This window comes from Protopterus annectens, chromosome 12.part0 (assembly GCF_019279795.1).
Source record: "Protopterus annectens isolate FY-2018-M chromosome 12.part0, PAN1.0, whole genome shotgun sequence".
Lineage (NCBI taxonomy): Eukaryota > Metazoa > Chordata > Ceratodontiformes > Protopteridae > Protopterus > Protopterus annectens.
Genome location: NC_056746.1, coordinates 653,933,803 through 653,947,176, shown reverse-complemented (window position 1 = coordinate 653,947,176; position 13,374 = coordinate 653,933,803). Strand labels below are relative to the sequence as shown.

Genomic DNA, 13,374 nt, shown 5'->3' with positions numbered 1-13,374 from the left:
AATGCCAGATGCTGTAAAAGCATGTCCTTGCTTTCCGCTTGTATAAGACAGTCATCCAGGTATGGATATATTTGAATTCCTCTTTGTCTGCAGTATGCAATTACTGGTGCCAGGCATTTTGTGAAGACCCTGGGCACAGTAGATAAGCCAAACGGCAGTGCAGAGAATTGATAATGCGTTGAACCTGCAATGAAGCGGAGGTATCTTCTGCAATTTTGTCTGATAGGGACATGCAGGTATGCCTCCTTGAGGTCCAAAGTGACTAGCCAAGCATTCTTGCCCAGCATGGGAAGAAGCTGCTGTAGTGTTAGCATCTTGAATTTTGGCACTTGCAGATAGGTGTTCAGAATTGAAAGATCCAGAATGGGTCTCCATGCTTTGTCCTTTCTTGGAACTAGGAAGAGTCTTGAGTAAAATCCTTGTCCTTGCTCCTGTGAAGGTACCTGTTGAATGGCTCTCATGTTCATGAAAGCTGCAATTTGTTTTTGTGCCTCTGCCCATTTAATTGGTGGCAGGTTTGGCATTCCTTTGATCCTTGGTAAGGTATGAAAGTGGAATCTGTATCCCCCATTTTCTTTAAAACCTCTTCTGCTTTGACACCAAATAATACATCTTGTTGTACAGGTGCATCTAATAATTTTGCTTTAACATGGAAAGGGAGGGTTTGCTCTTTTAATCAAGCATGTCTACGAATGACAGAGCCAGTAACAGCTGCTCTACAGGAAGCTTCCAATGAATCAAATCCGCATTGTAAAGTATGCTTGCCCACCTGTTCAGCTGCATGCAACAGATCCTGCATTTCCTTGAATTCAGGCTGTTCTGAATGTGTGCTCATTTTTTGTTTTAACTGAGACATCAGGAATTGTTGATATTTCAACATGTGAAACTGGCAATTTAATGCTCTCATAGCCAGAGTTGCAGTGGTGTATATTTTCTTTCCACATCTATCTAGGGCTCTGGAATCTCTTTCAGAGGGCACAGGATTTTTAGCCATAGACGCTTTTGCTCCCATAGGACCCTGGAAAATGGTTTCTGGGTCAGCTATAGGGCTTTTATAAAGGAATTTGTGTGAGTCAGGTACTCTGTAGTATCTGTCTGGTTTGGCTGGAGCAGGAGGTAGAGAGTCTGGATTTAAACTAGACTCCAAGTAGACATCATCCACAATATCTAAAACAGGAGGGATAGCAAGAGGTCTGTGCTGGGGTAATAAAAGGAACTCTCTGAGCCTTTTCTTAGAATCTGAGTAATAATGGCCTTCCCAGTGGAAATGTTTCCTCATGGTCTGTAATGTTTCCCCAAAGGAGTAGTCTTCAGGGGGAGATGCTGAGGGAATAGAGTCTTCAGCATCAGAATCCTCATAAGGTGGAAAAGTGTAATCCTGTTCCTCAGAAGAATCTGAGGAGAGAGAAACCTGGTCAGAGGATGCATAATCCTCCTATTGTCTTGGTCTTTTATCAGGAGGGGGATGGGAACCCCTGATAAGGGTAATTAAATCTTCAGCCATCTTAAGCATCTGTTTCTTAGACATGGGGCCTTGACCTGTAGACTGATGAACAGATTTCTTAGGCTTTAAAGGAGTTTTAAGCTTAGCATAAGATTTAATGGTGAGTGTAGTCGGTCTGAAGACACCTTCTGCAACCGAAGGGGTTTCCTCTGCACCGGTGTCTAATTCTGCTCCGGTGTAGGTAGATGGCTGTGTCGGCCTAGTAGACTCTGCTTGGGAGTCAGCAGCTGTCTGGGGTTCCAGCTCTGCGGTCGTCAGGGGCTGCGTAGGCACCTCACTGAAAACCGGAGAACCGGCGACAGGCCCAGCTGAGGCCTTGGGGTCTGGCTTATTCCTAGGCTGCCTGTCCTTACCCTTGCGTTTTTTATGAACTGCGGTCGTCGGCTGCTCCGACGGCATGATATAATTAAATTTCCTACCAAAGTAATGCCGTGCAAAGTCAAAACTGCGTTTGATAGTGCGTTTATTAAACCTACCGCAAAACCGACAACCTGTGACGTCGTGGTCTGGGCCTAGGCGAGCAATACAATAGGAATGGAAGTCCTTATGAGGTATTTGCTTCCCACAAGAAATGCAATTGTTAACTTTTTCTGACATCGGAATGAGGCAAGAAAATGTTCCCCAACAGGGTACTTAGCTTTATTGAAGACTTCGGACTGAAATTCAAACTGAAAATCTCAGGTGTCGGCCGACCGGCACTTGCGAACAGCTTCTGCTTTGGGCACCGCGCGGCAAGAAAGACTGAAGAAAATGGCGTCAGATGCCTCTTATATACTCCTGGCGCACTGACGTCAGGGAAGAAGCGACAGCAACCGACGCCGGACCAAGACTTTGGAATTCGGGCCGACTGCGGGACCGCCTGAGGGCAGGATAACCCAAGTGTGATGACTGCAGCAGGGTAGCACGATGGACATCTGTACTATGTTCATCGCGTGACACTGCTGCAGTCATTACACTTGGGTGGAATCCCAAAGCTGAGGTAGGGAGGATGGATCTATAAGGCATTAGGGGTGGCTATAAGGCCCTGCAGCACAGCAGTGGCAAAGCCAGCTCTGGATTTGGAATATAAAGGCAAATGGTAATGTTTGGTGAAGGTATGGACAGAACTCCATGTTGCTGCTTCTAAAATATCCTTGGTAGGCACTCCTCTGAGGTAGGCAGTTGAAGTGGCTGTTGCCCTGGTGAAGTGGGATCTAATGCTGCTAGGTACAGGTTTCCCATGGTGGGTATAGCAAAAACGTATACAGTGAGCTATCCATTTTGAAATAGTCTGCTTTGAAATGGCTTTTCCCTGTGCTCCTGCAGCGTATGCTACCAATAATTGCTCAGATTTTCTGAAAGCTTTGGTTTTGTCCAAGTAGAAGCGTAACTGTCTGTGAATGTCCAAGGAATGTAGTAGTCTCTCCCCTTTGTTCTGTGGTTTTGGATAAAAAGTTGGCAAGTGAATAGTTTGGTTTAGAGCCACACTTGATACTACCTTTGGCATAAACGTAGGGTTAGTTCTTAAGGACACCCTGTCCTGGTGGAAGATGAGGAAAGGTTCCACTGCCATTAGTGCCTGTAATTCTGAAACTCTTCTTGCTGATGTTATTGCCAGTAGCAGAGCAGTCTTCCAAGAGACGGATTTTAAATCTGCTGTGTTAGCTGGCTCAAAAGGAGGTAAGGTTAATTTTTCCAAAACAAAGTTGAGGTCCCAAGTTGGTGTAGGTGCTCTATAGGGCGGTCTCATGTTTTTAGCCCCTCTGAGGTACTGTCTGAACAAAGGATTTGAAAAAATTGGTGGATCTGTGTTGTAATGAGCAGAAATGGCTGAGGCATGAATCTTGAGGCCCTTGTCCAGCATCTCAGTTAAGTATTGAAGTATCTGTGGAATGTTTAGTACAAGAGGGTCAAGGCTGTGTGCTTGGTTCCAGGCACAGAATCTCTTCCATTTATCCGAGTAGGCTTTCCTGGTGCTAGGCCTTCTTGCCTCCAGAATGACATCCATAACAGCTTTGGAGAGAGGCAATGCTTGCTTGGTTAAGGAATTTTCCATGTAGCTAGATTTAAGGTCTTTAGCTGGCTGTGAAGTATCTGATTGTTGTGTTGTGTCAACAGCTGTGGGATTTGAGGCAAAATCCAGGGTGATTCTTGTGCTAAGTTCTTTAAGATTGGGTACCAGTGCTGGCGTGGCCAGTCTGGTGCAATCAGGATAATCTTTGGCTCTTCCTGCTTGGCTTTTATGAGTACCTTTGGAAGGAGAGGTAAAGGAGGGAAAGCGTATACTTGTAGTTTTTTCCAGCTGAATGAGAGGGCATCCACTTTCCATGCTTGTGGATGGTAGCTCCTTGTGCAGAATTTCTGTAGTTGGCAGTACATTGGGGTTGCAAACAGATCTATGTCTGGTTTCCCCCATTTTTGTGCTATCATTCTGAATATTTGTGGACTCAATTGCCATTCGTGAGGATCCATGATGTTTCTGCTTAGGTCGTTTGCCAGTGTGTTTTTCTCTCCTGGCAGGAATTGTGCCTGCAGATAAACTTGGTAGTTTAAAGCTGTGTTCCACAAGTTCATGGCTTGTCTGCATAGGGTGTAGGAGGGTGCGCCCCCTTGCTTGTTTATGTACCACATAACTGTGGTGTTATCTATCTTTAGTAGTAGTTGTCCTGGATGTAGCATGTCCTTGAAAGATATAATTGCATTTTGTACAGCTAGCATCTCTTTTTGATTGATGTGGAGATGTCTTTGTTCTGCAGGCCACTCGCCCTGAATACATTTTCCTGCCATGTGTGCTCCCCAGGCGTAATCCGATGCATCTGTTGTCAGTGTCTGCCTGGCTGTGGGTTGAGTAAAAGGCTGTCCCTTGTTGAGGTGACAAGCTTGAGACCACCATTGAAACTCCTGTTGTAGGCAAGGAATTAGTGGTATAACTGTTTCCAAATTTTGACAGTGTTGAGAGTATACACTCTTTAGGTACCATTGTAGTTTCCTCATATGCAGTCTGGCATATGGAATTAGTAGTATGCAAGATGCCATGTAGCCCAAGGCCTGCAGAATTTTTCTTGCAGGGAGTTGGGTCTTTGTTGCCATTAAATGAAAATACTGAGTCAGTTGTCCTTGCTTGTCTGGCGTGAGATAGGCCATCTGGGCCGTTGTGTTTAAGCTGGCACCCAGGAATATTATCTGTTGTGAGGGCACTAGTTTTGATTTCTTTTCGTTTACTGTTTAACCCAGGCAATTTAATAACGTTTTTAAGTACGCCAGATGCTTTAGAAGAATGTCCTTGATCTCTGCTTGGATTAGGCAGTCGTCCAGGTATGGGTAAATTTGAATTCCTTTTTGCCTGCAAAATGCAATTACTGGTGCCAGGCACTTTGTGAAGACCCTGGGTGCAGTAGATAAGCCAAAGGGCAGTGCAGAGAATTGATAGTGCATTGAACCTGCTAGAAATCGGAGGTATCTTCTGCAGTTTTATCTGATAGGGACATGCAGGTATGCCTCTTTGAGGTCCAAAGTCATGAGCCAAGCTTTCTTGCCCAGCATGGGAAGAAGCTGCTGTAGTGTCAACATTTTGAATTTCGGAATATCCAGGTAAATGTTCAGAGAAGAAAGGTCCAGAATGGGTCTCCAGGCTTTGTCCTTTCTGGGAACCAGAAAGAGTCTTGAGTAAAATCCTTGTCCTTGCTCTTGTGGTGGTACCTTTTGAATAGCTCTCATGTCCATGAGTGCTGTAATTTGTTTTTGAGCCTCTGCCCATTCATTTAGTGGCAGATTTGGCATTCCTTTTAACCTTGGAAGAGTGTGGAAGCGGAACCTGTAACCTTGAGATATGATGTTGAGAACCCATTTGTCTTTGGTGATGCAATGCCAATTGTGATAGAAAAGAGCCAGTTTTCCTCCTAAGGGGAGCTGCCAAGACAGAGCTGTTTGGCAGCTGTAGTGGGAAGTCATTGAGACTGTTTTTTTATAAGGTTGAGGTCTGTCTTCCCCTTCTTTCTGGCCTGGTGCACCCCATTGTCGAGGTCTGTAAGGGTCTTGTGTCTGACCTCTACCTCTTGGACGTCCATATCTGCCCCTTTGAGGTCTGTCTGTGACTGGAAAGGACCAATTTTTTGTTGGCCAATTTCTGCTAAAATGAGGAGGCTGAACCTGTAAGAAATCTTTGACCGTTTGCATAGATTTTGCTTTATCTTCCACGTTTTTTAATACCTCCTCTGCCTTAACTCCAAACAACACATCCCGTTGCAAAGGTGCATCCAGTAATTTGGCCTTAACATGATCTGGTAACGTATGTTCTTTTAACCAAGCATGCCTTCTAATGACAGAGCCTGTAACTGCTGCTCTACAGGAGGCCTCTAAGGAATCAAAATCACATTGCAAAATATGTTTTCCCACTTGTTCAACTGCATGCAATAAATCCTGCATTTCTTTCAAATTAGGAGGATCTGAATCTAGAAGCATCTTTTGTTTCAACTGAGACATTAAAAATTGCTGACATTTTAGCACGTGAAACTGGCAATTTAAGGCTCTCATGGCTAAAGTTGCAGATGTGTAAACTTTCTTGCCCCATCTGTCTAATGCTCTAGAATCTCTGTCAGAGGGGACTGGGTTTTTAGCTGATGAGGCCTTAATCCCTTTGGGTCCCTGAGAAATAGTTTCAGGGTCAGCAACAGGGCTTTTGTATAGAAATTTGTGAGAGTAAGGGACTCTGTATCTGGCTTAACTGGGGCTGGTGGTAAGGAGTCAGGGTTTAAGCTGAATTCAGTGTATACATCATCCACAATATCTAACACTGGCGGAATAGCAAGGGGTCTGTGTTGAGGCAATAAAAGGAAGTCTCTGAGCCTTTTCTTGGATTCTGAGTACTCCTGGCCTTCCCAGTGGAAATGCTCTCTCATGGTATGTAAGGTCTCCCCAAAGGAGTAGTCCTCAGGCAGAGAGGCTGATGGAATGGATTCCTCAGCATCAGAATCCTCATAAGGGGGTAAGGAATACCCTAGGTCTGAGGATGAGTCAGAGGAAATGGACACCTGGTCTGAAGATTCATAGTCTGCTTCTTGTCTGGGCCTTTTATCTGGAGGGGGTTGGGACCCTCTGATCAGGATGATTAGGTCTTCAGCCATTTTTAGCATTTGTTTCTTAGGCATGGAAGCCTGCCCTGGAGATTGCTGTGTCTGTTTCTTTGTTTTTATGGGAGGCTTAGACTTAACAGAGGGTTTAATTGTTAACTGGGTAGGTCTGAAAACACCCTCTGAAGCTGTGGATTGTTCAGCTACTTCGGTTCCCTCTGTAGGATTAAGCTCGGTAATTTGAATTGCAGGAGCGTCCGAAGACCCAGCCAGCTCCACGTGGGAGTCGGAGGAGGTCTGTGGTTCTATTGAAGCAGTCGTCAGGGGCTGTGTAGGCGCCTCGCTGAAAACCGGAGAACTGGCAACCGGCCTAGAAGAGGCCTCGTCGTCAGTCTTGGGCCTCGGATGCCTGTCCTTGTCCTTGTGCTTTTTATGAATTCCGGTCATCGGAAGTTCTGATGTCAGGCAAAATCAAACCGAAATTTAATAGTGCGCTTGTTAAACCTAGCACAAAACCGACAACCAGTGACATCGAGGTCTGGGCCTAGGCATGGGATACAGTAGGAGTGGAAATCCTTATGAGGTATTTGCTTCCCACAAGAAATACAATAATTAACTTTTACTGACATCGGTCTGAGGCAAGAAAAAGTTTCCCCAATGGGGTACTTAGCTTTTTAGAAGACTTCGGTTTTGGATTTGGTATGAAAATCTCAGGAGTCGGCCGACCGGCACTTGCGAACTGCTTCTGCTTCTGGCACTGCGCGGCAAAAAAGACGGAAGAAAATGGCGTCGGCTGCATCTTACATCCCCCTGGCGCACTGACGTCAGGGAAGGAGCGACAGCAACCGACGCCGGACCAAGACTTTGGAACTCAGGCCGACTGGGGAACTGCCTGACGGCAAGATAACCCAAGTGTAATGACTGCAGCAGTGTCACACGATGAACGTCAGCCACTTTCCAAGCTTGTTTGTGTGGAGTCCTTGTGCAAAATTTGTTCAATCGATAGTTCTGGGGGGAGGCAAACAGGTCTATATCTGGGCTCCCCCATTTGCTTTTCAACATGTTGAAAATCCTTGGTTCCAGCTTCCACTCGTGTGGGTCCATGAGGTTTCTGCTTAGTCCAATCTCCAGTGTATTTAGTTTTCCTGGCAGGAATTGAGCTTGTAGTTGCACTTGGTAGCTCAGGGCTGTGCTCCACAATGCCATGGCTAGTCTGCACAGGGGGTAAGAATGTGTACCCCCCTGCTTGTTTATGTACCACATAACAGTGGTGTTGTCTGTCTTTACCATTAATTGTCCTGGAAGAATGTGGTCCTTGAAGGCTGTCAGAGCATGCTGTATAGCTAACATTTCTTTCTGATTGATATGCAAGTGCATTTGACTTGGGTTCCATTTGCCCTGAATGCACTTCCCTGCCAGGTAAGCCTCCCATGAATAATCTGATTCATCTGTTAGGGTTTGGGCAGCAGGGGGTTGTGTGAATGGTAATCCCTTGTTTTGGTGGCAGGCTATGCCCACTAAAGAAACTCTAGATGTAGGCAAGGTATGATAGGAATCATTGCTTCTAGATCCTGAGAATGTTGACGCTTCTAGATCCTGAGAATGTTGACACCATAGGCTTTTTAGATACCACTGTAGTTTCCTCATATTCAGTCTTGCATATGGAATCAGAAGAATGCAGGAGGCCATGAACCCCAAGGCTTGTAGTATTTGCCTTGCAGACAGTAGGGTTTTTGTGGCCACTTGTTTGAAGTAGGATGTCAAATGAATTTCTTTCTCTGGCTTGAGGAAAGCCATCTGGGAAGCTGTATTCAAGCTTGCTCCCAGGAATATGATTTGTTGACAGGGTACCAGGTGTGATTTATTTTCGTTTATGGTGTACTCCAGACAAGTTAGCACCCTTTGTACAAAGGCCAGATGAGTCAAAAGTATGTCTTGGCTTTCTGCCTGAATTAACCAATCGTCCAGGTATGGGTATAATTGAATATTTCTTTGCCTGCAAAATGCAATGACTGGGGCTAGGCATTTTGTGAATACCCTGGGCACAGTAGATAAGCCAAAGGGCAATGCAGAGAACTGGTAGTGATTGTAGCCTGCTTTGAAGCGTAGGTACCTTTTGCAAGATTCTCTGATTTGGATGTGCAGGTATGCTTCCTTTAAATTGAGTGTTACCATCCAGGCATCTTTTCCTAGCATAGGAAGCAACTGGTGAAGAGTCAACATCTTGAATTTTGGAATCACCAAAAAGATGTTTAGAGTAGACAGGTCCAGAATTGGACGCCATGAATTGTTTTTTTCTGGGTACCAGAAAAAGTCTTGAGTAGAAACCTTGTCCTTTTTCCTCTTCTGGTACAGTTTGAATAGCCTTTATGTTTAAAAGGGAGAGTGTTTGCTTTTGAGCCTCTGCCCACTGATTTGGGGGTAGATCTGGCCAACTTTTTGGCGTTGGTAAAGTGTGGAAGTGAAATCTGTATCCTTGGGACACTATATTTAAAATCCATTTGTCCTGGGTAATAAGTTCCCAGTTTTTGGCCTGCAGACCAATCTTTCCCATTAAAGGAGCATTCCGTTGAGAAGTGCTTGGAAGTTTTAAAATCAAGTCATTGAGACAGTTTTCCATAGGGGGAGTCTTACTACTCCCAGATTTGGAAGCGGAAGCCCCCCACTGCTTAGTCTTGTGCGTACCCTGGGACTGAAACCTGGGATTTCTGCTGTGTCTGGGTTTGGATTGAGAATGCCTGGAAGGAGCCGGAAAGGACCAATTCTTAGAGGGCCAATGCCTACTAAATCTTGGAGGCTCAACTTGTAAGAAATCGTTAACAGTTTGCATAGATTTAGCTTTATATTCCATCTTTTTAAGAGCTTCCTTAGCTTTGTTGCCAAACAGGCGGTCCTGATTTAAGGGAGCATCCAACAGTTTAGTTTTGACATGTTGATTGCTCCTTAAGCCAAGCATGCCTTCTGAGTACAGACCCAGTGACAGCAGCCCTGCAAGAGGCCTCTAAAGAATCAAACCCACATTGCAAAGTATGTTTTCCAACCTGTTCAGTAGAATGCATTAAATCCTGTAATTCCTTAATTTCAGCACAGTCAGGAATCAACATAATTTTCTTTTTGAGCAATCCAATAATATGTTGTTGATACTTTAACATATGAAACTGACAGTTTAAGGCCCTAATGGCCAAGGTTGCAGAAGTGTAAACCTTCTTACCTCATCTATCCAGCACCCTGGAGTCTCTATCAGAAGGGGAAGGGTTTTTGGCAGTAGAGGCCTTAATGCCCTTGGGTCCCTGTGAAATAGTCGCTGGATCCGCAATAGGATTTTTAAAAAGGAATTTGTGAGAATCAGGAACCCTGTAATATCTGTCAGGTTTTCTGGGAGCAGGAGGCAAAGAATCTGGGGCCAAACTAGATTCCAAAAAGGCATCATAAACAATGTCTAGTACAGGAGGTATAGTTAAAGGCCTGAGCTGAGGCAAGAGTAAGAAATCCCTAAGCCTCTTTTTCGAATCAGAAAAATCCTGGCTTTCCCAGTGGAAATTATCCCTTAGAGTGTGCAAGGTTTCACCAAAAGAAAAATCCTCTGGAGGGGAAGCAGAGGGAATATAGTCCTCTGCATCAGAATCCTCATAAGTAGATAAGGGCAAATCCAGATCATCAGAAAAATCACAATTCTGGTCAGAAGATTCATAAACAATTTCAGTCCTAGGTCTCTTAGAAGAGGGTGGTTGGCTTCCCCTGATTAAAGTTATAAGATCTTCAGCCATTTTTATCATTTGTTTTTTAAGTATAGAGGCCTGAGCATGCGTCCTGGGCGTCAGTTTTCTAGGCATGGTTCGAAGTTTAGGCCTTAAAGATGAAGGAGGCGTCGGTTTAATATGCAAGTCCGTAGGCCTGAATACACCCTCAGAAGCCGGTGCCTGCACAGCGGCTCCGGACCCATCCAAGGTAGAGACATCCGCAGGTTCCACGGTTGAAGCATCTCGCAGCATACCCGACTCTGAATGGGTCTCAGTAGAGGCCTGCGAATCAGAAGTAGCGGGTATCAGGGGCTGCGAAAGCGCCTCACTGAGTGCCAGCGAACTGGCGACTGGCTTTGGAGAAACGTCATCGGCAGCTTTGGACCTAGGCGGCCTGTCTCTGTCTTTATCTTTGCGTTTTTTTGGAATTCCGGTAGTCGGATGGCTTACCGATGACATTTCTGGATAACTGAACCGAGATCCGAAATATTTAGAGGCGAAAATATACCGACGGATAGTGCATTGATTAAATAAAGCACAAAACCGACAACAAGGTACGTTGTGGTCAGGGCCTAGGCAAGGAATACAGTACGAATGAAAATCTTTGTGAGGTATTTGCTTTCCACAAAAAATGCAGTTATTAATGTTTACTGACATCGGTAAGGAGCCAGAAAAAGTTTCCCCAATAGGGTACTTAGCTTTAGTTGAAGACTTTGGTTCTGAAACTCTAAAACGAAAATTTCAGGAAATGGCCGACCGGCACTTGCGAACTGCTTCTGCTTCGGGCACCGCACGGCAAGAAAGACTGATGTAATGGCATCGGCTGCATGTTTTATACCCCTGACGACCTGACATCATGGAAGAAGGGACAGCAACCAACGCAGGACCCAAGACTTTGTTAATCAGGCCGACTGAGAGCTACTGAAAGTAGATAACCCAAATGTGATGACTGCAACAGTGAAACGCGAAGAACATATGTGTTTGTTCATCTCGGAGGATCTTAGAGGGATTCCACAGATATTGGTTGGGAAGGAAGTTCCGGGTTGTCTTATCAAATATCACCAAGGGTCGGAACCTCTGGTATTTGTTAGGGCTGATGTCCCTTCTAAGAAAAGAGAAAAACTGTAGCATGTTTTGGTCCATCCTATGGATCCTCAAAGGGAATGGTAAGAGTTTACTCAGGGCTTGTTCACTCCCTTAATGGCCCCAAAGCCTCCTCAAGGGGTTTCAGTACCCACTCCTCCTTGAACCTCTACCACTTATAAATGGCTTAGGGAACCAGATGCTTTGGACGAGGATTCGGTGTCTGGTGAGGGGTCTTTGTCCTCTTCCTCACAGATGCCTTCACCTTTGGCTTATGGATCTGATGAAGAAAAGTCTGTTAGCCCAGAGTCTCCTTTCCAGGAATTGTCCTTTGGGACTCAATTGCTAGGATGATGGAATTCTTTTTATGTGGGATTCTTCTCAAGTGTCTGATATTTCGAGAAGATTGCTTCAGGTGGATACACCAAAACCATCAGAAGTCCCTCCTGTGTTAGAAAACCAGGACTATTCGTTAAGTCTGATCAACTTTTTGTTTCATTTCATCCCAGGTCTTTGGGTTTGGCTGTTTCAAAGCAAATTATCTTCTCCTGGATACCCAAGTCCATTTCTGTCTACTTTTGTTAGTGTTCATTCCACTAGGGTTGTTGCCTCTTCTGGTGCTTTCTTCACGGGGTTGGACACCAGTTCCATTCTTAAAGCTGCTGCTTGGTCTTCGGTGTATACCTTTACCGTGGTTTCTAGGGCCAGAGTAGGTTTTGTTCAAGTCATTTTATGTGGGTTTGTTGAGGGCTCTTCTCAGCTTTCCACCTCCATTCAATTTCTTGACCTTTTTTTGTTCTTCCCTTCTATGAAAAATACTGCAACAGTAATACAAGAAAGACATAGTACAGTGATGTAAAATCTTATCATAACAGTAGATGTTCTTCTCTTCACTGTTGCAGTATTTGCTCCCTCCCTCCAACTCCCTCTTGTTCTGCATTTTTTCCTTCTGGATGCGCATGGACTCATTTGTCCTATGGTGACTGTTGTATTCTGAGACAATTAAATTCTAGGTGGTTGCATTCGCACACCCCTTTTATGCCCTACGTTTCGTGCGGAAAGCATAAATATGACTTACAGCACATACAACATCTTTTTTTAGAATTTTTCATACTGGCCGAGCATCCGGCTGCCATTAGTGGGACTTCCCTTCTATAAAGAATACTGCAACAGTGAAGAGGAGGGCACCTGCTGTTACATTAAGATTTTACATAACTGTACTTTCTGTGCTGGGACCTTTTTGTGTTATTCTTCTCTACCAAAGATTTTTAAGGGCTGCATTTCATTCTGGGTGTGTGCAAGGAATACTGGTGCTCTGATTTTAAAGTATCTAGATGCATGTGGGTGAAAGGGGGAGCCAGTGGGCATTGCAGAGATGAAAGGGATACAAAACAACAGTGTATATATGCTATACTGTAACTAACTTTACTGCAAAATACAAAGACACAGTGACAGTAAAATGATGTTACTAAATTAAGTAATACATTAATTGCACAAGACAAATGAGGAAGGAATTCAGGAAAGTACAAATTCTACCTACCTATCAATGCTTTCAAAAGAATGGAAAAGTCTTCATCTTCTATAAAGAGATAACAAAAATGTAGTCAAATTGCAAACCAGGATTCAGTTTTTAAAAGACATTATTGTAACAATCCTAATGTTTCGATTTCAAATTTTTACTGCAGAAGGCAAAAACTAACAAAACTTTACAGACGTCAAGTAGCATGACATTTTTTCATCTGTCAACTCTTCCAAAGACCACAGTGTTCTTGCAAATGCTAATAAGCATATATTACTGACAACAAAGCATACTCTGTGTTTGCAAGAATTTTACAGCTGCTCAATGTTTAGATCTCAAAAGTTAAACTAAGAACATGGTTTGTAATTCTTGTACCATTTATCCTATCAGTCTTTCAAAGACTTTCTGACAAAAAGGTGGAAATCTACAAATGCTGTTAGTGCACTCATAACAGTTATATCATTAAAAACCGGGGCTGGA

General features: G+C 44.2%; 1 protein-coding gene across 1 annotated transcript in view; it reads right to left on the bottom strand.

Moving 5' to 3' along the window:
* Window positions 1-13,374, bottom strand: part of ALG1 (ALG1 chitobiosyldiphosphodolichol beta-mannosyltransferase) — a 634,420-nt gene that overhangs the window by 295,411 nt on the left and 325,635 nt on the right. The window contains exon 8 of the mRNA XM_044089785.1: window positions 12,916-12,954. Within this exon, the coding sequence (XP_043945720.1) occupies window positions 12,916-12,954 (39 nt within the window). The remainder of the gene's footprint in view (window positions 1-12,915; window positions 12,955-13,374) is intronic.